Here is a 26,683-nt window from a genome sequence, read left to right as displayed (position 1 = left end):
AAGGCATTAATTAAATTAAATTATGGGGTTTTACATGCCAAAACCATGATCTGATTATGAGGCATAGTGAAAGACTCCGGAAATGTGGACCACCTGGGGTTCTTTAACGTGTATCTAAATCTAAGTACACGGGTGTTTACGCATGTTGCCCCGAAACAATATGCAGCCGCCAAGGCCAGGATGCAACTACAGGCATGCAACACAATTATCAGACCGGCTCTGGAGTACACGAACACTTTGCGAGACCCTGCACATGTCGGAAAACGAAAAAAAAATCTTCAAAAGATTATCTGGCCACTTCGCATACAGTGCGTTCCACTTATAATGATACCAAGAATGAAAAATCTGATTGTTACATCCAATCATTCCTATATCTGGACTGCTGTAAAAAAGAAAGCTGCTGAACATGCCTTTGTAACTCCAAAACCAAATTCGCCACTTGCGACAAAAACAATGTTGTAGAAAGTAGGCTGTGAAAAATAAAACCTTTATATACCTCTAAACAATGTGTCAAGCGTTAGGTGCACTGTAATAGCCAGAAATCTGCACATGCTTTCGTGGAAGTTTCAGGTTCACAACCACGGTGTGCATCGTGTTTAGCTGCTGCGTGAACACTCGCTGCTATAATTTAGCATGCGTGAAATCAATGATCGACGAAGGTGCACTTTGCATGAACATCGCGGTCCGTGTCGAAGACGGGCCACTGTCAATCTAGTCAGTACAGCCGCTGCTGTCGTCACCTCCGTCGCACAACGCCACCATCTGTCTCTCTTCGCAGAATGAGGCAGGACTATCTACACTCAGGAACTCCTCTATCAAAGCACCACCTGTTTCATTGCCAGTAGCAACATGCTCCCAGAGCTCAGTAATTATAATGTCAGTGGCTTCCACCGTGTTGGTTTAGCCCTGGTGCACAAAGCCCGCCTTTTTCGATGATCGGCATGGCCACTGGTTGCCGTCTTCACGATTGCAGCACTCCTGGTTTTCAGAATCGCTGATATCATCGACTGCACAAGCTCGTACTTCTTTGAACCTTGAAAATTTTGCAGCTTCGTCTTGAGCCACACAGCCTTGCGCTCTGTCGGAGGACTGTCCACTGATATGCCGCTGCTTCAGGCCTATTTGCTTCTGCAGCTTATTTCTCGGATTGCGGAGAGAAAGAGAGAGAGATTATAGAAAGGATGGGTGCCGCTTCACTTTTTCTGTTCTCTGGATGTGGAGGACAATTGTGGCCGACTTGTGGTGCACAGCGCCAACTTGCAGTGCTCTCCATGGCTTTCGTAATCAGCACGCGGGTGGAAATGCTCTGCATGGCAGATATGAACTCGCATAGGCAAACTTTTTGCCCCGTCTCGGCATTTCTTGTTTAAGGGGACTTAGCAACTCAAATGCCGCGATTATTCTGTTGGGAAAACGCCATATAGACAGCAAAATTTTGATCGTTATATACGATATGTGGTGAATAACATACCATTATAAATGTTTTTTTTTCTCATAGCCCAAATGCATAAGTTGATACTCTCAAGTAGACTTATCATTACAAACAATATCTCATTATATGTGGTATCGTTATAAGTGGACTGCACCGTAAAATCATTATAAACGTCACAACTCTTCAACAGCTATGATGCTACAAGCACGTCTTGAATTGCTACCAGATAGAAGGAAGGTGATAGAAGGAAGGTCACCAGACTTAAGATGCTTCATTCGATACACTTTGGTGAGCTGGGAATTTAACTTTATGACAACTCCGACAAAGATACAAGAGCATCCCATCACAAACATGTGCATAATATTAAACCAATTTTCGCAAGCGCCATTGATGTAAATATTCCTTTTTTCCAAAGACGATCGCTCAATGGAATGCATTAACAAAAAGTTCTAATTTTCTTATGCCTCCTGAGTGAAGTAATAATAATAATATTTGGGGTTTTACGTGCCAAAACCACTTTCTGATTATGAGGCACGCCGTAGTGGAGGACTCCGGAAATTTTGACCACCTGGGGTTCTTTAACGTGCACCTAAATCTAAGCACACGGGTGTTTTCGCATTTCGCCCCCATCGAAATGCGGCCGCCGTGGCCGGGATTCGATCCCGCGACCTCATGCTCAGCAGCCCAACACCATAGCCACTGAGCAACCACGGCGGGTTCCTGAGTGAAGTGTATTGTACTGAAGTTGTATCCTCCTTTTGTATTATTGTGGATTTTGTTTTATTCTGCATTCAGAATTTTTGAAATGATTCTTGCATGCAATGACGGCTTTGTACCCACTCTCTTGTTTGGACCTTAATTGGTCTGCAGCATGTACTATAAATAAATAAATAAAAGGCTTCATTTGCATTCTAACTTGGCTGTCGGATCTCTAAAGATAACAAGAGCTTTCTAAGCAAGTCTTTCAATTCCTTTGTGTGTAGTCCCATCATAGTGATTAACGTTCACGATGCAGCAAAGTGAAGTGAATGGAGTGTGGAGAAGGTGGTTACCTTTACGTCGGTGCCATCGGTGGGCATGAACTCTTCATAGATGAACGATCCTGTTTTTCTCACTCTGCTCTCCGGGGAGTAGACGCTGCTCCTGCTACCAATCTTAAGAGCACAGAAAATGATCAAGGAGAATTTGTACTATGAAAATGCACATATCAAAGTTTTGTTATGACTTATTTAACAAAGACTTAAAAGAACACCTGAGGCAAATAGTAGGTACAGCTAAATGGACAGAATGGCCCTCTAAAATGAACAATATGCTGCTTTTTATGACATCAGAGCTTTCATAAATGACAAAATGAATGTGAGAAAGGAGCGATGCCATCAGAAGATGGGGAAGCAGCTGCTGGTGATGCAAAATCACCCTGGCAACGATTTGCCAGTAGCAGGGATGTGCAAATAATGAAAATTTACATTAAAAATCAAGGATGCCCACTGTACTTTGAAATGGTCAATTCATAAATTTTGTGTTCAATTTCTTTGAATATTTTATTAGGGCAGAAAATATGGGCCACTAAGTAGCCCGCCATGGAAGAAGGCTTGCACATATGTTCCAATGGCCACACGAAGTATCCATTATATAAGTAAACCAGACGCTTTGAAATGTAATTCATTAGTGGATAACAAACACTCGAGATCTCCAGAGCTGCAATCTAACACTCTAGCTAGACTTAAGAGTTTACATTTTATGACACATATATTAATGGATGGCTGTCAAAGCAGTTATGGCATAATGCCTCAATGCCATCAGAGTGCAATGTACAGTCAAGCCAGCTTATAACGAAGTTGAGCGTTATGGGCGTCTGTTCGTTATACCCTGAAGTTTGTAGCAAGTGGACGACAGCTCAAAAAGAAAGAAAAAGTGGGTAGTCAAAAGACAAAATTTATTTCTTTGTAAAGAAGTTTGTGATCCTCATCTGTTTCTGCTGTGCAGATACGATGAGGGTGGTCTCGAGTTCATCTGAAACAGGAAGCGCGCTCTTTGCTGACGCCCTTGGCATAGACAAGTTGCCTGAGGCTCTCTATGTAGCCCACTGCTACAGGCATGTTTATGGGTGCTGGCTCCGAAGTTTCATCGTCATCCAATTCCTCTGCATCTCTCTCCGCCCGCACTTCGCAAGCGATGCTCTCGTCCATGCAGGTTCCGCAATATCAGTGTCTTCATCAGCAGAAATAAAGTCATCCCAACCAGTGTCGTAGCCCCCCATGTTGTAGTCGACGGCGCCCTGACACAAGTTGCCGACCGGACCGTTCATCTTCGGAAGCATCAGGCTCAGCATCAGACACTGCGTCGATGAAGCTGGCCTTGTGGAAACAGCTCCAAATGCAAGCGGCCATCAACTCTGCCCAGTCCGGCTTTGCCATCTCAATGGCTGAAGACAGTGAAACTCAAAGCGGCAAGTTGGTGGCCGGGCGGTCTGCAGCGATGAGTAAGCGCTCCACAATGCGGCGCCTATATGATGCCTTAAATGCATGTATTATGCCCAAATCAAGCGGCTGCACTTTCGAAGTGGTATTGGGCGGCAGGAAAAGTAGAGTAACTGCTGTCAGAGAAGTTCACACGTTGTGCGCTGATCAGTTTTCGAGCATAAGCAGCAAGCACCTTCCTTGCCTTTGCATGTCGCGGTCAAACTTGCCCAGCCACTCTGCAAATTGCGGATCATCCACGCCTTAGTATAGTGCCTGCAGCCCACAAGTACACAGCTCCAAAAGCAATGCAGCTTCTTTGATTTTTCCGATTACAAAGGGCACAAGCCGATCACTGCCATCCATATTAGTGCAAAGAAGTGCTGTAACGCACACTTTACTGTGCTGGCCGCCAGCACATGAGTCACCTTTCATGGCGTGCATCTTGTCCGGCAGCATTTGATGAAATAACGCAGGTTCATCTGTGTTACACACACATCCTGCTCTGTGTAGCTTGCAGTAATGGCTCGGTTTCTTACAAGCCAATTAAGTGGCAACGTCTTGGTCACTTACCGAAGCCACCTCGCCAACAATCAATTTAAAAACGATTCTATGCCGCACTTTGAATCAGTATAACCAGCCACTGCCTGGGCAGAAGCCAGGAAAGTCTAGCAGGAATGCAAAGTTTTTGGCTTTGCCCAGTATCATTCGTCCACTTGTCGAAATGTTGTGAGCCCGCGCATCGGTGAACCACTTAAGCAGCGCGTCCTCTACATCCACATAGGTGGCCTTCCACAGGCGCTTTCTGTTCGTCGAGCCAGCGGCAGAGCTGGCAATCTTTTCCTTGTTCTTTAGAATCGTCGAGATGGTTGACTTAGACACGTTTTATTTCTTCCCCAACTCGCAGTTTTTAGCATCTTGAGACACTTCCTTCAAAATTGCTCGCTTCGTTGCCATCTTCATCGCTTTTCGTTTCGTAACCAGTGCAGGCACGGCATTCCCTTCCGCCATGTTGAATTACAACTCAGGCCCTACTAGAACAAAGCGCGGAAGCGAGGAAGCGTGGAGACTAGTGTGGACAGGCCTGCTTCGCCAGTAACAACCAGAAAACAAAACTTCTGGACTTTAGCCGGCACCATAACGCGCACCGAGACGGCGAGGGAGTTGCAAGAAAGGGTGAGGCGAGGGGAGCGGAATTGCAAGGACAGGCGGGAGGGCGATCTTGTGGGAAGCGCGTGACGACGACAAGGGGGTAGAGGGGCATGAAACGGATTGTTCACCTCTGAGGAGGCTTGGGAAAACACACCACACGCGTGCGAAAGGGTCAGAGGTCGTCGTTATGTCGCATCGCGGTGGCGGGTTTACACTGCCTGGGCAAGACTCAAAGACGTTCGTTATACGTGCAATTTTATGCCATTGAAATAATATATATTTTGATGGTCACACAGCTCTCGTTTGTCTTATGCAAAAGTTCGTCTTAAGTGGGGCTGTTATATGTGGGCTCGACTGTAATTTATGAAAATGTAACAAGCTCAGAACATGTGCCAAGTGAGGCACAGCCTGATGCATGAAGCAGGCCACAGGTAATGCCATGGCAACAGGAGGCAGTGGTCATGCGCACACCTGCCATCCTGTGGACTTAGAATTCCTCAAATTCCACTGACAAGAGACTGAAGGGTGCCCAATTGTATGCATTTTTTAAACACTTGTCCTGAGCACATACCTTCTCAAGGATGCTTATGTACTTTATTAAAGATGATTTAACTTGAGACACAGGACACAAGCAACAACAAGCTTGGTGGCACAGTAAATAGTGAAAAGCAGCACACTGCTTTTAGATCACAGCGACTTTTCCAGCGACCACTTCAGAAAGTATAATCTTGCTCAAACCAAGTACCTCTCCTGCAATCAGACTACAAAGGGAAGGTTTGAGGATTGACAAACTAAACCTTTTCACGAACAGTATTTGCTTTTCGTAAAATTTCATATGAGCCCAAATTCGTAAACATTACGTAAAATTTGAGTGCTGGCAGTTATGCATGCGGTACACACACAGCTGATAGATGTACCAGCCAGCCCCTGTGTACTAGTGAATATAGCTACACTATGACTGTACCACCAAAGGCCAAGTGAGTTGAGCATTTAAGGGATAAGAGGGGGAAAAATCAGAGAAACGGTATTTGTTGGCAGTGAAACAAAAGCACAGGACCAGATTTATCCTATAGAAAATGTGAAGAAACACAGAGTGAAGGGGGATAGAACCCACTAGAGTGGCTCAGCGATTATGGCATTCTGCTGCAGAGCACAACGTTTCGCATTTCAATAAATGCAAAATGGTAAAGAAAAAAACATTTTTGAGCATATTAAAGAAACTCAAGTGGTTGAACTTAAACCGAAGCCCTCCCCTACAGTGCCTCTTTAAGTTCATGAGTTGCTTTGCGGGTGAACCCCACAATTTGATTTCGGATAGGTGAGCCACTCTGATAGTGTGCCGGCCAGTTTTAGGGGACATGGTAACGGTGCAACTTGCAACCTCGTAATTGGGCTGACTGGCATGCTTTGAAACAGTCACATTAAAGGATGATGCCATTCATTCTCTTTAAGTAATTGCAGCCTGCTAAAGAAAGTGAGGCTTCATATCTTAATTATGCAGCTTACAGCTACATCATAAAGAACAAGAAAAAAAGATGAGGTGCACGAATTTTTTTACTTGCTAGTACTTATTTTATAAAATGAAGAACTTTAGTCAGGAAGATGAGCCTATCATGCAAGCCATGGAAGCATTCACGAAGCCTTGCCAAAGACATAATGGCAACCCCACCTTGCGGAATAGGCGCTGGCTGCCGCCTCCTGCACTTGTTGGATAGTAAATGTAGATGTTGTGATCCTCAGCTGAAATGGGCTTTTCCACAAAGGGCTTGTTGAATGTCACACCATTCACTTCAACATGGTCTTCACCCTCGACAAGTTCCCGTTCTGAATGCACATAGAGAGCATAGGTAACTAAAGTGAGAAATTTGCTTAATGAAGGAAGAAAGTTTACTTTTTGGTTACTTAGTGATAAGGCCAACAGGGCAGAGTTTGCTGTTGGGCCAGTTGGTACATGGTGTTAAGAATGAAAACAGCACAAAAGACGGGACAAGAAAGAAAGACAGACACAATGTTGTCTGTCTTTTAAAGCAAAGCTTTCCTTGCTACTTCCTTCGGCTTTTCCCCTGTTGCTGTTGCTGTTGTTGCTGCTGCTGTTGCTGTCTCGCATGCCGCGTCTGGGTGTGGTTGAGAATTCGTATAATGTACACGGCCGGGGCATAGGAGAGGGTTCTACCACACCTGTTCAAGAAAGCTTCCTTTGCATTGCCACAATGCCATCTGGAGCTTCCTGACCGTTGCCCCAATGCCCTATGGAACTCCCTGGCCATCGACACAATGCCCTCTTGACAACTGTAATTACGCGCAGCCCCCGCACAAAAGCTGTCGTATATTTTACATTGGGATACAACTATTTATTCACGTATAGGTACAGAATCACGATCAGTCGTGTGCCGGATTCCATGGTTGGAATGCGTCTCTTACTTGGCGCGTGGACACCCGAGCGGTGCAGCCACTTCAGCCCAACACTTGAGCTCAGCAAAAGCGCAGTTGCGCTGGTGGTGTGGTGCCATCTTATAGAGGCGCTGATAAACACACACAGCAAAAGCACTACAGAAGCTGCAGCGCTTACCTTCGTACTCATGCACAACAGACTAGAGAAAACATATATAGGATGGTAGAGAAGAAACGGAAAGAGGAGAATGGGTGAATGAAAAGCCGTCACGAAGAGGATAACTAACAATGTTGCCACCATTCACCCGTGGCACCTTGTATACATGAGAGGATTGCAAGAAAGGGGAAAGGAAGCACCAGAAACCATGGCTCGTTCGGGGACACATAATGAAGGAAACGCTACATGCAAATATTGTGAAACTTGCGGACAAGTTAAAAAAATTCCATTCAAGGTATGATAGTGCATTGTACTCCTTTGTACGGTACAGCACGTATTTGCGAAAAATAAACAAAGCGCAAGTTTGTCTACATAGACTATTGATGCAGGCCTTGCAGACACAAAACCGCATAGAGCACTGCGGCGTCAACATGGCAATACGCAAATAAATGAGCCCATCAGTCACGACGCAATATGTCATGCGCAACAATGACAATGCTAACCTTCTCGCAGGCTGCCAACATTGGCACAAAATAAAGCCTCGAACAAACACGTTTCGCCGTGTTCTGTGCACTATTTAGACAAACGCAAGTGGTTTACGCAAGGTAAAATTTACCATCACCTCACGACTGTCGTATGCCTTCAACATTACTACCAAATATCGTCAATCAATTCAAACAGCCCCAAAAGCTTCGCTTACCTCGATTCCCAAAGTAAGTGGGACCTGCATAATTTTTTAGAGTGCAGCTCTCAGGCTCCCGTTCCTGCGGCAGGCGGCGACATTGTTCCTCGTAACCGGGCAAATGAACACAGCGAAGGAATCGTCAGCGAAATTTTTTGTCCTGTTTGTTGCAGTGTGTTCATTCTCAAAAGGGCATTTTTTTTTATGTGACTTTATTCTGCGAACCTTAAAAATGAATTATTAATACTATTATCTTTTTTTTTTTGCAGCATCTGCAAAATCTCTCAGCCTCATGCAAAGCAAACAATTTTTTGTCAGGCAGAGCAGCCGCCTACCAGCTCTTTAAACATCCGAAACATTGAAAAACAATTTTTTTTTTCAGTTAACGCGTGCTTTCAAACATAAGCAAAAATGTAGCATGTAAACAGCCAGCATGCTTACCTACCCTCACTGTTTGGAATAACCATATAAAACAATTATACACCACATTCACTAGTCAGCAGCAGCAGCAGCAGCCTGGCTATGCCCACTGCAGGGCAATGGCCTCTCCCATACTTCTCCAACTAACCCGGTCATGTGCTAGTTGTGGCCATATTGTCCCTGCAAACTTCTTAATCTCATCCGTCTACCTAACTTTTTGTCGCCCCCTGTTATGCTTCCATTCTCATGGAATCCAGTCCATAACCCTTAATGACCATCGGTTATCTTCCCTCCTCCTTACATGCCCTGCCCATGCCCATTTCTTTTTCTTGATTTCAACTAATATGTCATTAACTCGCATTTGTTCCCTCACCCAATCTGCTCTTTTCTTATCTCTTAACATTACACCAATCCTTCTTCTTTCCATCGCTCGTTGCGTCGTCCTCAATTTAAGTAGAACCCTTTTCGTAAGCCTCCAGGTTTCTGCCCTATAAGTGAGTACTGGTAAGACACAGCTGTTATACATTTTTCTCTTAAGGGAAAATGGCAACCTGCTCTTCATGATCTGAGAATGCCTGCCAAATGCACCCCAGCCCATTCTTATTCTTCCACTAGTACTATGCATTAAATATGTTCTAAGTGTTCTAAACATTGAAATGGTGCACTCGAAGCCCAACCGAAGAGTCCCCAAGAAAAAAGATGAACAAAACACGTAAGAAGAACATACGTTTTTCATCTGTTGATTCTCTGTCGAGGACAGCGTACCTCGGCAGTTCAATGCCAGCATCCTCAAGAATGCTGTACACTTTCCTCCTGCATAAAGTAACACAATTTCACTGGCTTTACTTGTCAGGTGTAATGGCAAGTCACTGATGGGTTTTAAAGTGAAAATATTGCACCCTGATCTGAGATACTATAGAGGATGAACGTGAAGGAAACAGTGGTAAAAGACAGGATAATGAGGAGACGAGACAAACACGGTGCTGTTTGTCTCCGTGGTAAATGCAGTTCTTGAACATGAGGGACCACTTGCACATAACCATTTGCATAAGCTAGTATTGCATAGACTGACTTCCTATCGCACTATGCAAAAGCATTCTAGCTGGAGCACCATCTGCTGCAACGTAAAGCTAGATATGCACGCAATGAGGCAGTTATGTTTTTGCAGTGAGGCAAGCAACATCAACATACATAGCATTAGTGTATTACCGTATTCACTCGATTGTAATGAGAGTTTTTTTTCACGATTTTCATTGCTTGAACTAGACCTTCGCGTTACATTCGAATAGCAGTAAAATTAATCATTTTAAATCAAATATTCTAAATCTCGTGGTTTTAAGCATTACATTGACAACCTGTACCTTTATGGCTCGATCCAAATCATAGAAAAGTCAACCGAAACCAATACTTGTTTTTTTATTCAAATCAACACCATTTTTGATGTGCTTGCGACTAGCGTACAGTTGCAGTGCTGCGGTACTATGCGGCCTCTTGAGCTTCGAATCCGTTAATTTGTGACGTTATGGCAATGCAGCGCATTCGGTGCGACGTCCGCTTCGAGAGACGAGCAATTCTGATGGCCATGGAGCTGGGAAACTCTGCTGTGGCTTGACAACCTTTTTACGGATAGCGGCAATTTACGGACAGACGACAATTTACGGATAGCGGGACCAGCGGAAAGCCCTCTTTAAATGCGAAGTCCGTCGGAAGGGCTCTGAGGACCTCGTAGTGGCCTGGTACTGCCCCTGAAATGGTTGTGCAGTCTTTAAAATACTCAATCCCAAACGAGGTTGATGGTATGGAAGACGACCGAGATAGATTTGGAGATAGATTTGCCGTTGCAAGACTTGGCTCGTCTCAACACCGAACCCCTCCAAGTACACGGCCAGCAGCACTCTTAGCACTGATATGGAGACTGGCACAGTGCCGGAAACATTTGTCAGGAACCCTTTCAAAACAGAGCCCTACAAAATTTCGAAAAAAAAAAAGAACTATCTCCGAAGGTGGTCGCCTGAGTATACCGCTCAAGGAAAGCTCTGTCTCGACTGCAACCTCAACAACCTTCGGTTTGCTGATGACATTCAGCAACAACGCAGACGAGTTACAACAAATGATTGAGGACCTTAACAGGGAGCGTGTAATAGCGGGGCTGAAGATTAATATGCAGAAGACAAAGACAATTATAAATAACCTGGCAAGAGAACAAGAGTTCCAAGATCGCAAGCCAGCCTCTAGAGTCTATGGAGGAGTAAGTTTACCTAGGTCAACTAATCACAGGGAACCCTGACCATGAGAAGGAAATTCGCAGAATAAATATGGGTTGGATCGCATACGGCAGACATCATGAGCTCCTGACTGGGAGCTTATCGTTATCATTAAAAAGGAAAGTATACAATCAGTGCATTTTACCGGTGCTGACGCACGGCGCAGACACTTGGAGGCTGACAAAGAAGCTTGAGAACAAGCTAAGGACCGCACAAAGAGCGATGTAACAAAGCATGCTAGGCATAACTTTAAGAGACAGAAAGCGAGTGGTTTGGATCAGAGAGCAAACGGGTATGGACAATATTCTAATAGACATTAAGAGAAAAAAATGGCACTGGGCAGGTCATGTAATGCACAGACTAGATAACCATTGGACCATTACGGTGACAGACCGAGTACCAAGAGAAAGGAAGCGCAGTAGAGGACGGCAGAAGACTATATGGGGCGACAAAATTAGGAAATTTGCGAGTGCTACTTGGAATTGGTTGGCGCAGGACAGGGGTAATTGGAGATCACAGGGAGAGGCTTCGTCCTGCAGTGGACATGAATAGGCTGATGATGATGATGATTACATAGTGCCATCTGCATGGCTTCACCACCTCTACTAAATAAATTTTTTTTCTTTTGTTTTGTGGGAGGCAACGCAGGCAAGGAATTACGTGTTACATTGAAAGGAAGGTTTTGAATATACTGCAAGGTGCTTGCTGAGCCTGGTCAATAGAAACTAACATTGTATCATTAAAAACATAATACGTTCTTAGATGTGCCCCAAGATACCAGATCATGGGCTTAGTTCGTGCTCTGCATCCCCTGGAATTCAGTCGAGAGAGCTGACGTTCGAAGTAGTGAACTTGTGCTCAGGAACAGAAAGTCTTAATCATGGAGTCATTCTGGCGGATAGCTGTGAGGTGTCACAAATGCCCTAGTCAACTGAATGCTGACAGCTCAAGGCTTATGTCAGAATGCACAGAGAAGAAACAGCACCTCGCTGTTTAGCTTATTACACTCTTCTATACACAATTAGAATTTTTTTCGACACTGCAGTGTACAACAATGCAGTTCAGTTAATCAAGCCTTCTAATTGGGACAAGTGGCACTCTGTTCAGGCTGGTTCAGCGCTTATGTTGTGTATTTCCTTCTTTGTCCCTTATGCTTGCGCTGAATTTTCGTAACCATGAATCCACTTCAGTTAACACTTTCAGGCACTGTGCGTACAATTTTGCACATCAACAAAATTCATCAAAAGCAAATGCACTGATAAAAACACTGATAATATTTAAAATGTGTCACATGCGTCTTGAAACACTTCTGACTGTACCTGTGCTACAAGTTTGACTAATATGTGTAAAGTGTCTTTGTAAAGTAAGTTGGAAAGTACACGTTTGGGTGTTTATTCTCGGTGTCAATATGTCATCATGTAGCAGGTTCCCTTCATTGATTGTTTTTCACAATATTTTACATCAGACATACTTTTCAAGCGAACGGATAGATACTTTCCAAGTATGCTAGATGAGAAACAGTTTACGTTCTCATATCCGACGACTCTTTAGTGAATTCGCACATGGAGCCCACGTTCAGTAATCTTGACAAAACTCACTGAAGCACTGATAACTCTCAAAGCTGCACACATTTCATAATTGTGAAGATAGAAAAGATCTGCTGAAACTAAATTTTCAGTGAGGAGAATTAATGAGTGTCTGAAAAGGTTAATGATACAGAACAATATTTGTTGTGCCTTGCAAACTTTTTCATAAACATTAATATGTGATAAAGTATTGTGTAGATGATCTTATCTCAGAGAATTGTGTTGCTGAAAACATTTGAAAGGACACATTTTTACATTCACTCAAATAAAAAATGCCACACTTAAAGAACAAAAAAAGTATCTACAAAGTCTAAAGGATACTGATTTGTTTTTCTTCTTTCTTTAGATTATTTTTGTCCAAGAGCTTGTAAATCCATATCTTCAAAAAACAACACACAAAATAAAATTTTGGCCAAGTACCTGTCTTGGATGTCATATTGCATGAAGAGATCGTTGACAATAAAAGGATTTCTGAGCTCGGCATATTCGATGGCCTTGTTCAGGGGAAACCCTTTGGAATGGAAAGACACGAGGCAGTCGCATAATGGCCACTCTTCAACTGGTTCCTGTCCAAATAAAACAAACCACACCATTGCAACATCTCCTCTTGAAAGCACTCAAGCGAGTACCAGAAGTCACTGCAGAATGTAATCTTTCTTCAGACATTTTAATTTTTTTCCCTAAATACATCAAGCCAACTGAGGTTCTGAAATACTCATTCTAGAGTGACAGCCCTTTGGAGACTTCTGAACTGAATCCAATGAGTCAGAGTTGGCACCATGCTGCCGTTCTCTATTTTAACTGCAAAACAGCTCAGCCTACTTCATCATTTCTGGCTCTTTATCCATGCTAGTGAAGGGGAAGGCTAAAAAACAGAGGCTCAAGAGGAAACTCATTGTTGGCACTGTAAATTCTTTACATTTCTCATGTTTCATGAAGAAAGGTTTTGAAAAAGATATGCAAAGGAAACAATAGCAACAATGACAGTTGTACAACATATCATATGGAGCAGGCTACACACAACAGCTGTGTAGTCATGGTTCAGAACGTTTGCCGAGCTGCTTCTCATGGTTTCTCTTTGCAATGCCGTGCTATACTTACAGGCAACTTCCTGTGGCAATAAAGATAAAGCTACAGAGGCAAAGCGCACATGTACGAGAGCTCTTAAAGGATGTGCCACATTCTCATCCGCATTAGTTTACACTGGGAAAGAGAGATTTCATGGGGCTTTAATGCCCCAAAACAACACTGGGGCTATGAAAGACACCCTAGTGTGATGCTTTGGAATAATTCTGACCACCTAGTGTTCGTTGAAGGGACACTAAAGTGAAAAATGATTCTTCTGCATCAGTAAATTGCCATTCTACAACACCAAAAACACCACTCTTACAACGATAAGATGTTTGGTAAGTCAGAAAAAGCGCACGAACGAAATACGGGTGGCGACGCCTACTTGAGTTCCCGCACCTGGGGGCTGTGACGTCTTGGATTTTGATGGCATCTTCTAGGGCCTACTAATTATATATAGTGGTACAGGTTGACTACATTGTGTTCTAAAGGAACCAAATATTAAACAAGGCAAGTTTCGGGAACCTTTATTCAGCCAACGTGGCCCAAATGCAAAAACATACTTTGGAATCCCTGACGTCACGCTGACGTACCGGCGCTGGGGTTTCGGCGCGAAATTCGAATAATGATACTTAGACCTTCATTTTCCCATCTAATGATCAAACTGTTCTTTTGAAATGACTGCCTGCAGGGTTCTCAAACAATGCTTCACTAGTCTAAACTGATTTATTGTTTCGCTTTAGTGTCCCTTTAAAATGCCCCTAAATCGAAGTATAATAACATTTTGGTGAAATGCAGCAGCTGCAGCTGGGACACAAACTCGCAACCTCCTCCTCGGCAGCAGAATTCCACAGCCACTGAGCCACCATGGTGAGCGAGAAACACTTTAGCACAGATGAAGAAAAGGGCTTATGAATAGTATCTTGAAGTTTGTAGGCCACAAAGACTTACATTTAAGATGACTTCCTCAGGAAAGACGACAGTTTTGATGTACTCAAATTCTTCAAGCCTCGTGAGAATCTCTTTCATCGGTTTGGACTGAGATTTCTTGGCCATGGCACAAATGCCAACAAGGACTTGCTTCCCTTGAGCAAGATTTTCATCTTCCGAATCTGCGTGATCAGTATCCTAAAGAGCAAAGAAATAAGTGCATAATAAGCACAACAAAACTTCTATGAGCTACTAGTGCAAAACAAATTTTCAGCACTTCAACATTGCTACAACACACGACAAAGTGCACAGAAAGCCACAATCACAGTAGGCATTAAGGCATAAATACTATATTGTTCCACAAAATGTTGTGTTACTGAATAATAAACTCTATCTTTATAGAATGCATGTATAAACCTTCATAGCAAATGTTTTTTGTTAATTAAAACTTCAGAATTTGTGCATACTACAGGCAGACTGATGTATCGCTTAAATTCATACAACTGAGAATGGCTAATAAATACTTTTAAAGCCTGCAATGGTTGGCTTAGCGCTATGTGAACCATGACTGCTCAAGTATATTAACAATTCAACTGCGTTTGCTTAAGTACGATTTCAAAAATGTAACTGTTTATCTTATTCATAATGTGTACCATGATACTGATGAAATAGTACTTTTACTTTAGCTAAGTAAACAAGACAGAGCTGTACGTGCAAATGGGAAAAGACAATTCTAATTGAATGCCATGGCACACAAGCTATTCGAAGATATTATATGATAGCAGTGTTTTTCTATGTAATATTGCAACCCACATACCCACATATGCCATTAGGTAAACAAAATATGCTGCTATGTAAATAAACACAGCCAAGAGAAACTCATGCACCCTGGGTACACACAAAAATAATGACATCATAAGAAGTGCACTACATCTACAACTACAAGCTAACAGCAAAGGTCAATAAAGGGTGTAATGCTAATGCATTCCCATATGCATGCCAACCACTATGCTGGGCACTACAGAAGATGATGCGTGTGTGAGGTTTGAAGCAAATGTGATCTAGAACAGGGGCCTCGTCCCACAATTGTCTGGAAGCTGCACAAGGTACACTGTGATAAAAGACATCATGCTATTACAACGAGAACTGATGATATGTATATAAATAACTACAGCCTCACATGGCAGACTTGAGACAGGTCCAGTAACTAAAAAACTACACATCATGCACAACAAATTCAATACATTAAGATGGTCTTTAAACAACAATACTACATTTAGGGTTTTTCCAACATTTGTGACGTAATCTAAGCAGTTGGGATCTTGAATATTGCATCTACCAATAAAACAGAAGACTGCTTAAACAAAGACTTGAAGGGAAATAAGTTTGTTTAGTTTAATTGAATTTGCTGTTCATGTAAAGCAGTACAAACTACTATATGAAGAACACTGAGAGTTATTGAGTTTTCTGCTACTGTTCCCTTGAACCGAAGCACTAAACAACAATATTCTATAAGTTTCTATGCCACGACTCAGAATTGTTACATGCACTCGCACTATTAGTCAAGGGTTTGTTGGTTTGTCTGGTAAGGTAACCATGTGACCAAGGAACTCATATGGGCTTCAAAACGGCTCTACTTTCTTCATCTTTGAATTGGTCTGTGACTGTGATTTCATCTTCAACATGCTCACTTATTCATCACACATAGACCCAAAGACTCAATTTCTCTGCTCGCAACTGTCGTGCAGATAAGTGACCCAGTGTTAATAAAAAAATGTCCGTTACAGTGAGAAATTGCACAAAATTGTTCTTTGACTATTTTACTCCTTCCTTGCAGTATTACATTTGTAATTTTCACACAAATTTGTACACTTTGCCATTGCAATTTCTTGCAACAATTCTTGCCAAATTAGGGAAGTTTAGTATTGCCCACAACTTTACACATCTTGCCAATGAAATTTCTCGCAACAATTCTTTACAAATCTGGGAACTGTAGTACTGTTATTTGCCTTATTTTTTATCTTCATATTGCAGGCATTGTTTTTGTGTCTGAGATGCGCACTATGTCCGACACACAGTGCTTGAATTCCATACTGTTAATTTCAACCCCTTTGTAATTCACCAGTTTGGAGCCTTTAAGATCGATAAGTTGAAATGCTAACAAAAGAAAACTGTTGCTGTTATTTGAAGGCTTTGAACATAGCAAAGGTTTGACACCAATTGGGCCTGCTCCACTGATATTACTATTTCCTTTTGAGTTCTGTTTACGCAGAGTCTACTGCAGATACTCAGTGTTTTGGCAAAGGCTCTATGAGAATGTATAACATAGAATAGTAGAGATTAGGAGACTGCTTTTGCAAGACATCAGCATGGCTGCTTGAGATAACACTTATCAGCTCTGCAAAAAAAAATCAATGCATTTAATTTCTCTTGTTGCAAATGTATATCTCAAAACTGGTGTTGGGCAAAGAAAATCAAATTAACAAGTGGAGTTGGCGGGCTGGTTAGCTTTAATTCTGCAATTCCAACTCTTGCAAGGTTGGTAAATTAAGTATAATTGAACCTTAGTTCATTATTTCATCCACTGGTGATTAACATATATTGACCCTTTTTGCGGTGCAGTTTGTCCTAGAGAAACGAGATGGCGCTTTCGGCGGCGTGCCGCAGGTAGCCTCAGCGACAGAATACGAAACCACTACCGCTTCCACCTTGCTTTTGTGCAATCAGCTGTCGGAAATGTAACGTAACTGAGCTTTCGCTAACGCACTGAGCTCCAATCACGCTGGATTGAATCATCCGGATATAAGACATGCACAGTAGTTGGCAACAAAAATAGCAGCTGGAATATCAAGGAATGGAATGAATCTGTACGGCCAAGTTTGCGGACCGCTGCTGCTACTGTCCGTATGTGTTACCAGTACTTCGAGATGTACGGTTTTTCTCGAGGATACAGAAATTTGCTTATCTGTCATCGTTATATTGCTAACCTTCAATAAAAGTGCTTCAGCTCCAGAACGTCAGCAAGAGTGAGCACCACTCATTAAACAATGACAAAGGGAGTAGCGCCGCTTCCTGTTATAGTATGTTTCGTGCCCAATATCAATACACATCTACCCCAACTGGCATGGAAACTTATGCCCACTTTATCACCAACGTGTCACTGAGTGAATGGGTGCAGACTTGAATATATATGTGCACCATATACGCAATAAATGATGGACTACATCGATAATGCATGAATGGTCAAAGCTGAATGTTTCGTGACGGTTCACAAGAGCAAGCGAGTTAGTAGTGATAATACATCTTAGCTACAAGGTATTAGAATCAGCAAAAAGTTTGGATAGCTTGGAATACATATTTGGCCCCACTTTTAGAACAAGCATGATATACACTGTTCGTGCCATTTGGACATAGCATAATCAGCTCTGGAACTGCTTTTGCATGTTCTCTGAAACTGTGGCCAATGCTTCGTTTTGTCCACCGTCTATGATATCTCCCCCAACAGAGGTTTGCTAAGCCGACCCAGCGTCGTACAAACCCATTGCAAACACGAAAGTAGTTGAGGCAAGCAAAGGACGTGTCACCAAGCGATCAAACATGGCAGCACCCACGGAATTACCGCAAAAAAGGTCAATATCCTAATGTCCGCTGCTGCGGATGACACTTTGCAAAAAAAAGACAAAGCAAGATATCTCTGAATCTCTGTTACTGTGAGCTTTATGACTAAAAGTCTTCACTGAAACACCCTATTTCATATGCCATACGAAGAGTGATGCTATACTCCTATTCGATTCCCCCCCTTATGTCTAAGCAGTCATTAACCAATCTTCTCAAATCTTGCAAAATATGTTTAATTTTGTTAAAATTTCTTTTCTTAAGGATAGCTATACTCTCATATCGCTCAGATATACAGTGCAAGCACAAAAATAACTAAAGTTTCACTTTGAGGACAGGTATTTCTAGGTGTTAATACGTCAAAGCTATTCTAAGAAGGCTTTGTGGGGGATGTTGTGAACATTTGTAAGTTGAAGGTGCATAGTCTTATAGCAGTCTGTATACCATATCAGCTCAGTGGGCAAGCAGCCTTCACTGCCTGATCATCAAGTAGACAAGTAAGAGAGAGACACCTAAAGGATCTGAAAGAAAACAGTACTTTAGTTTCTAGTCATGCGAGGTAAACAAAAGTTGTAAGAGAAAGTCAGGCCAGTTGATCTGACGATGTCACTATCAATGCAAACAAGACACCACAGAAAGCGCAAATAGTTCACTGCGAGAGAGTTTAAGAATGTAATTAGGAAGTAAGCATAACTTGCACATAAAGCAACAGGGCACTGCATAATTAGATGCCATTTTATAATGTTAGCTACTGCAAGTTGTAAAAAGAAAAGAAAAAAAGAAGAGAGCTAGAGAAAGAAAGCTCTAATAGGAGTGTAGCTCTAGTATGGCTTCATCATTAACACCACCGAGAAGATTTAGCCCATAGAAACAGAAAATTGATTTAACTACAAGATTTCAATAAACGAAATGAACCATGAACAAACAAAGCAGTACAAACAAAAGAAACATTGCACAAGCCTCTGTGTTGCCAGAGGACATTGCCATTGGCAATGTCCTCTGTGCTTCTACAATGGCACACATTGGCACTGATTTACTCCGAGATTTTAACATGTGCCAGATTATCTTGCCCGTTGCATGTCATGAGTGCACTTTTCTTGTATAACGTTTTGGCTCAATGTGCCATGTTTAGCTAAAGTGATTTGCTTTCTTCTTCTCCTTTTTCTTCAGTCTTCAGGTTTCATCTAGGCACTCAGATGATATGGACCAAAATTTATAATACTCCAGCCAATATTAAAACAATATAGCAGCATTCATATAATCTATCAAGTTAAGATGATAAAGTTTTTTTGCAAGCAAATTGCAGTTTCCAGTAAAATATATAAGAAGTCTTCTCTGAACAAGCCTATGATGTGTCAGCAAATATTCCACAGTTTCTCTATACAATATTTACATGTACATGCATGACTGAGAATTAGACATATTCATACGCACATATAACAAAAAGGCAAACTTTTAGCAACAGTGGTCACTGTACGTTTTTGCTGTCCATGACTGCGCTATGCACTAAGCTTAACTTTCTCAGCTTTTTTTTCTTTTTATATAAGCAAACAAAAAATAATCTGAAACAGAGGAGCACAACTTTAAAAGATGCTACCAAAATTTTCAGTAAAGGAAGAAGACATTACTTTCTTTTTTTTCACTCTTATCAACATACTTCATAAAGCTATCATGAAAACAGATATCAATGCATTTAATATGTTTGCAGGCATAAAGAAAGTCGGGCATCTGTGTAGTGATGCTTCATACATTATAACAGAGCTGTCATTTAAGCCCTAATATCCTGAAGTGATGTGAATTAAAAGAGCAAGCCCATGTGTATACACCATATACTTATACATGGCATATAAAGCAACTTGTATGCATGACCACAACAAAGGAAGGGCCGATTGCTAATTGGGTTCCAACAGCCCAAATCAAATGAAAAAACAGCACGGTGTATGTGTAAAACACAAGCATGTAAAATGTGATGTTAGTGACATTCTGGTCAAGCAAAGCAGAACCAAATGCAAAGGTGAGGCACAAATAAATGGCCTCTTCAAAAGAGAACACAAAGCAAAGCGAACAAAAGAAAAAAAACAGAAAGCATACATACACATCTCAATGCCCTCCAATAAGCAGCAATATCCACTGCAGGTCTGTTCCATGGGTGAAAAATGGACACATTTGTTGAGAGATTCAAGGGAAAGCCATAGTAAGACATTGAAGAGCTTGGAGGCAGCTGGACGCACACCACAGCAGCAGCAGAACAGTTGGTAAAGGAGCGAGATACGTTTCCTGTTTCCTCAAACCATGCAGACGGCTCGTGGCAGTGTGATCCTGGGTTTCACATAACACCAATGGGCTTGCGCGGTAGCACGTGTCCAGCCTGTGTGCTCAGCTGAAACATGTATATTGAGCTCCACACAGTGTTGTGCAACTTCCCGGCAGCTGTGCAACGATAAGCATACAGGAGATCATGTCTAAAAAGCATCTCAAGCCTTAGTACAATATGTACAAGAGGAATGTTCAACTGGTTCGTGCTCTTTCACCTAATGGATTTCATTGTTCTTTCATCTGTGTGATGTGAGAAAAACAAAAGCCAACGAAAGTATGCAAGCTGGCATTTGTCATTAAGAAACATACTGCTCTACAGTAATGGGTAGATTCCACGTTGGCGTTCCACAGTTCTCCTAGCATGGGCGTGTTAGCGCTGCAATTAGCTTCACAAGTTGGTGCCTGGGCGTTACTATATATTGTTAGTAGTTTTTATTTACTAGTTGTAACAACGTGCCACTATTTCCTATTAGTGGCGACGCCTACAGGACACCAAAGCGGGAACAGAAACACCAAAGCTAGAACCCCGACTACTCTGTGGGTTGGGGCTCGCCAAGGCCTGCGCCTGCCAGGGGGTACAAGATCGGCTGTCCGCTATCGCGGAGAGCTAATTTTGTATGAGAACGCTCCCAGCATGCTGCGGCCTCAGTGGCCCCAACTCACGGACCGCATGGCTGCCTGCTTTGATCTCCCCACTGCCCTAGGGTGCCCTGAAGATCCTGCGCCGCCTGCTTTATTATAATCTCAGGTGCTCTCTTGAGGCCTCTGTTTGACGGTTACATGTGCACTCCTGGAGCAGTACTTATACAAAATGCAATCTAACGTCGCGACGAGAAAAACACCCCACAACGAAATAAGTGCCCCACAAATTCTGCAGCGCTACCGCGCCCGTGCGAGAATTATGGAACGCCAACGAAGAATCTACCCAGTAATGAACGTAACCTAAATGTTTATCAGGGAAGCGCTCAGCATTGCAGCCCAGAATGGTTAAAACAGGCCTTCTAGCAAACTACAGGTCATGACATGCAATGAATGAGTGTTGGTGGCTGCGATCAAGTTTCGAAAATTTCAGTAACGTAGAAAGCAGTGCGCTACCGACACACACGCGCGCGCATGCAAATGATAACACATTACCTTTTCTATTTTGTTCCAATTAATATAGCTACAGTCATCCCCAATGTAGAACAACGGTTGACTTGTCAGACCCAGATAACCTTGCTCCAATTCATTGTAAGACATTATCGGTCATCACCTGGAGAAACATTAAACAAACATACGTCAGACACAGGCAGAACAACCAGTTAAAGCTATCGAGTTTAGCCTGAGCATTTAAATAAGACAGAGCTATCTTCTCTCTTTTTTTTTCAGTTTTATGCGCAGGACACATACCTCTCTGAAACCTTGCAGCCTGGTAGATCCGCGCAGGCACGTTCAGATCATATTGCATGGTGTCAGCTCACCATAGGAAAATAGTAGCGTCTCTTACTACAAATACGTCAGGGGGCGCAAATCTAGCATTCAGAGAGAAGCTATAGCAGACTAAACTGCAAGGGCAACTAGCGGACTTGCGGACAGGGGTACTGTACTTAATTCGTAAATGATCGATATTCGTCTCGTAACGAATGGCTGGGGGCTCGATTGTACTGTAGAAAGAAATGGTTATACTAGTAGGGTTATTACGACACCAGGAAACATAAATTAACCGCGAGGAAGAACTACGCATTTACAAGATATTGCTAAAGTTGCATTGCACAACTAGACCACACACACGCACACCGACGGGAAAGAAAAAAAAAGGGACGTCCTCTAGCTGCTCAGACTCCCATAGCGATACCAGCAGCCATTGAATCTGAGAACACTAACGCCACTAGTCGGTGGAAACCCGAAACCGAAACCGAAACATTTACTTGCACTCACACTTTATTCTACGTCGCACCGGTGAGGGTCGCGGGTCGCGGAGAAACCAACAGAAATGCCTTTTGGAAAGAGTGTTGTTGGGTTATTGGCCCGTGTGGTACACTGAGAAAGTGGCGTCCATTTTGGTCTCAGGGATTTGTTGCTGACGATGCTATGTCAACACCACCTATGAAAAGATGTCACAATAGCATTAATCCAGTGCAACTCGTCGCGGCGGGGACTCTGCAATGAGTACTTATATTGCATTTTCGACTTATCGGCATTGTGGGTGAAATGAAGGTCAAAACCCTGGGAGTATATATATATATATATATATATATATATATATATATATATATATATATATATATATATATATATATAAACATAAAGTCAACAGAGAATTAATTAAGCTAACCTATCTTTGGTTCAATTGTCACGGGCTAGCGATCACTGTGGTTGACCCACTTTTAGAGCGTCGTCTTCAAGGTCATGGATTGGAGTCTTGATTTACTTGCCCTTCTGAAATACCGTATTTACTCGAATATAGGTCGAACACGAATACAGGTCGACTCTAACGAAGCTGTTAAAAAAAAAAGAAAAATAATAACCTAAACACGTACGGTCAATGATACGGTTTTAAGACCTGCGTGCTCGGTCGTCGGAGGTCAGACGACCGAATGCCGTAGGTCTTAAAATCATATCTTGCACCGTGTTTTTTTATTTTCTTTTTTATTTTATTTTTAAATTTTTTCATTGAACAGCTCGACTTAACCGAGTACCGCGCAGCACTCTGCCACACGAAAGATTATTACGCTGCTAACACTCTCCCAAGCCTTTTATTAGGTAACCCTAAATCATTTCGGAAAAGCGTAAATGTGAAGGAAACCAGTATTATTTCCCCTACTAATCCTGAATATGAACCTATACCACACGAAGAATTCGCCTCATCATTTAAATATGTTTTTTCGGATAATTTTTTTATCATACAAACGTCTCACATCATGATTATCATTTGATGTTCCCTCTCTTGATCGAGCACTCTGGAATAGTACACTTAGTCGACTCGCTAAAGCTTTCTTCGTCTTGTGGAAGTGATAGTATTAACTCTAAATTTCTAAAACAGACCATAAACATTGTTCATATTTGTTTTTGACTAAACTCTTCCGGCGGTCGCTTGATCATGGTATCCTTCTTTTCGATTTGAAGATTGGGAAAGCGGTTCCTGTTCACAAATCTGGCAAAAAACATTGTCGACCCCTTTTGCTAACAAGTATCTCTTGCAAGCTGATGGAGCGCATATTGTACAGTCACATCTTTAATTTTTGGAATCAAATTCTTTCTTTACGTCGTCACAACATGGCTTCAGGCGTTCGTTTTCCTGTGAAACGCAATTACTTCTTTTCACTCACCACTTGCACTCTGCACTAGACAAGAATTCCAGAATCGATTGCGCTCTTCTAGACTTCTCGAAGGTTTTTGATAAGGTTACCCATGTGTTGCTTATGCAGAAACTTCCCGCTTTGAACCGTGACCATGATGTACTTACCTGGTTTAAATTGAATACTTCCTAATCAGTCGCCGAGAGTATGTTTCTGTCAACGGCCATGATTAACCCACGTAGCTTCAGCAGCTCCACAAGGCTCCGTCTTAGGTCCGTCGCTTTCTATAAGACAACACCCAATCGGGCAAGTCGTTAGCGTTAACACTAACGACCTGCTCGATTGTGTGTTATCTTCAGTTAACCTATGCGCCGGTGACTGTGTACTGTTTTGTAAGATTCGTAAAGATAAGGACCAGGAAATTCCACAGACCGATTTAAATAACATCGCCGCTTAGTGTAAAAACTGGCTCCCGGCCGGAACTAAACCCAAGCTGATGACTGTTACAAGACGAGACGTGCATGTATGCCTACATATATGCTTAACCACGTCCAGCTGGAACACGTTTAGTGTAACTATATCATCTGACTTATCCCATGGACATATCACATTGACCCCATAATCAATAAGACAAATAGTATGTTAGGCTACTTGCGAAGAAACTGTCGTACTTCCAGCATATCTTTTATGAAAAGCAACTTGTGTGCATACCACCTTTATCAATGCGCAGAAGAGCTTTTTGCTTATGCCTTTTTCATAAAGTATTTTATCATCATATCTTTAGCAGCGAGCCCATTCTAGCACCTAGTTATCTGTCATGTCGAGTTGATCACCATAATAAAGTAAGAGGCACTTTTTGCCGCACAAACAAGTTTTTATATTCATTTATTCCCCACACAACGAATGACTGGAACCCCCTTCCTGATGATATCGTGTCAATCGAAGACAGCGCATTTTTCCGTCGAACCTTGCTTGCTTTTTTTTTTTTCGACTATGACAACATGACCACATGCGCTGTATTTGCCCATGTGCTGTAGCATCGTATTTTCGTGTTTTCCTTTTGTCCAGTTCATATGTCGCCAGGATTATACAATTTGAATTTCATAGCATTCTTGTTATTTGATTTCCTAATGATTACGTCAACTGCACATGTCGCTTGCATTATATCAGTTTGTTGTAATCGTTATTGTTTTACGCATGTACTCCACTCCCCTCTTTAATGCATTGACGCTTGAGGGTATGTGAAATAAATAAATAAATAAATAAATAAATAAATAAATAAATAAATAAATAAATAAATAAACAAATAAATAGCGTTAACTGGGACACATGGTATATTGAACTCGCCGAGAAACAGAAAAAAATATAATTTGATTACAGGTCGACTCATATATTTTAAAGAAAAACGAAAAACTTTAACTATGCCACACCGTTATTTAGCGAAAGTTCAGCTACTAAGCCTGTAAGCAGCCTCCTCGTCGCAACTTCCGGAGAAGTTGTCTTAGTCGAATGCTTCGCAGGCGTCTTCGGCAGCGTAAACGAAATCGTCCTAGGTGCCGTCGAATGCGTTGGATATCCAGCCTTTCTTAACGCCAGTCTGAATAATCTCCAGACTGGCTTTACGGCGGGCACGACGGACGAACTCCGTTAGCCTGGTACTCTGCCGACTCTGGTCGCTAGTATAGGTTGAGATTGATTCTTATATATATGTGTGTGCGTGTGTAGCTGAAACTCAATATAACGAAGTGATGACCACGCTCGCATTATTTCGTAAAATCCAGAAAGCAATTTTTTGGTCCTTCGAGATGTAGCGACACGCAAAGGCTACTGCGGCATTGTATTTGCCGCTAATCCAGCCATCTGTCGCATAAATCATGAAATAAGGAAAGCAACTCCCGCCGTCCCTACAGAGGTAGTGTTGAGTTGGCTGTTCCGTGCATGGGCGCGGTGTGCAGCCTCGTCAAAATAAAGCTATGGATGTGATCATGGCGCCTAGATGCTCTAACGCGATAGCTTTAGAGCGCACGCTCGAAGAAAAATCCATCGTTGTTAAAATTAGAAAGAAATCACCGCTTTCTTTACTCGTTTATTTCAGGAAAAACTTCTTTAAATCGAGTTCGGCCAAGTTTGCTTCGTTAATTCGAGTTGATAACATTGAACTCTATGGGTACCTGCCGCGGAATGTAAATTTTTTCGTTAAATCGAAAACTTCGTAAAATCGGGTTTCGTTAGATGAAGTTTTAACTGTATACATATAAATCAGGTTCGCCAATATTCCTGAGTAGTCCAGAAATGTGAGCGCTTTGGCGCAAACAAGGAAGCACGAAAGGGAACAAGGGGAACGCTCATATTTATGGTCTACGATCATAAACGATCATATTTATGGCCTACTCAGCAATGTCAACCGACTGGCCCAGCAACATGTACTTCTGGATCACCTATATTCGAATAAATACGGTAATCAATACAGCGCTTATTATTTTTGCGCTACGTACGCTTTGCGCCCATACGTGACGAACACGTTTGTATGCAAACGTGGCTGAACAGGAGAGAAGGCAAAAATAAATCGGGGATTTTACGTGCTAGAACCACGATCTCCTTATGAGGCACGCCGTAGTAGGGAACTACGCGTTAATTTTGACCCCCTGGGGTTCTTGAACGTGCCCCCAGTGTCCACTTCCCAGTGTGCACTTCCGAACTAGATGTGCTAAAATTGGAACGACACAGAGAAGACTACAGCATGGCTCCTGAGCAACGATGACACGCACTCAGTGCTCGGTACACGGGCGTTTTAGTGTTTCGTCCCCATCGCACTGCAGCCGCCAGGGCCGGGATTCGATCCCGCACCCTCGGTGTTCTCACGCATATATTTGTGCGAGAACGCTCTGCGTGGACGCGTTGCTTCTGCGTGTAGTGCACGTGCTGTGCAAATA

General features: G+C 42.4%; 1 protein-coding gene and 1 pseudogene across 26 annotated transcripts in view; one reads left to right on the top strand and one right to left on the bottom strand.

Annotated features, from left to right (window-relative positions):
* The window catches only part of l(1)G0196 (inositol hexakisphosphate and diphosphoinositol-pentakisphosphate kinase), a 73,808-nt gene extending 51,485 nt beyond the window's left edge, over positions 1-22,323 (bottom strand). For 19 of the 26 annotated variants that reach the window (XM_065449265.1, XM_065449267.1, XM_065449275.1 and 16 more), the window contains exons 1-7: positions 21,862-22,323; positions 20,252-20,475; positions 14,563-14,739; positions 12,964-13,109; positions 9,421-9,506; positions 6,713-6,867; positions 2,485-2,586 (exon numbers count right to left, since the gene is read on the bottom strand). In XM_065449265.1, coding sequence (XP_065305337.1) covers positions 2,485-2,586; positions 6,713-6,867; positions 9,421-9,506; positions 12,964-13,109; positions 14,563-14,739; positions 20,252-20,475; positions 21,862-21,919 — 948 coding nt within the window. In that variant the 5' untranslated portion in view covers positions 21,920-22,323. Of the gene's footprint in view, positions 1-2,484; positions 2,587-6,712; positions 6,868-9,420; positions 9,507-12,963; positions 13,110-14,562; positions 14,740-20,251; positions 20,587-21,606; positions 21,725-21,861 lie in introns of those variants that run through there. The other 7 variants (XM_065449279.1, XM_065449292.1, XM_065449289.1 and 4 more) reach the window with 6 other exon arrangements.
* A 4,107-nt stretch (positions 22,324-26,430) lies between these two features.
* LOC135916061 (U6 spliceosomal RNA) lies at positions 26,431-26,543 on the top strand (annotated as a pseudogene).
* Positions 26,544-26,683: the final 140 nt, after the last annotated feature.

Source organism: Dermacentor albipictus, chromosome 4 (genome assembly GCF_038994185.2).
Source record: "Dermacentor albipictus isolate Rhodes 1998 colony chromosome 4, USDA_Dalb.pri_finalv2, whole genome shotgun sequence".
In the NCBI taxonomy this organism is placed as follows: Eukaryota; Metazoa; Arthropoda; class Arachnida; order Ixodida; family Ixodidae; genus Dermacentor; species Dermacentor albipictus.
This window is presented reverse-complemented; position numbering and strand designations above follow the sequence as displayed.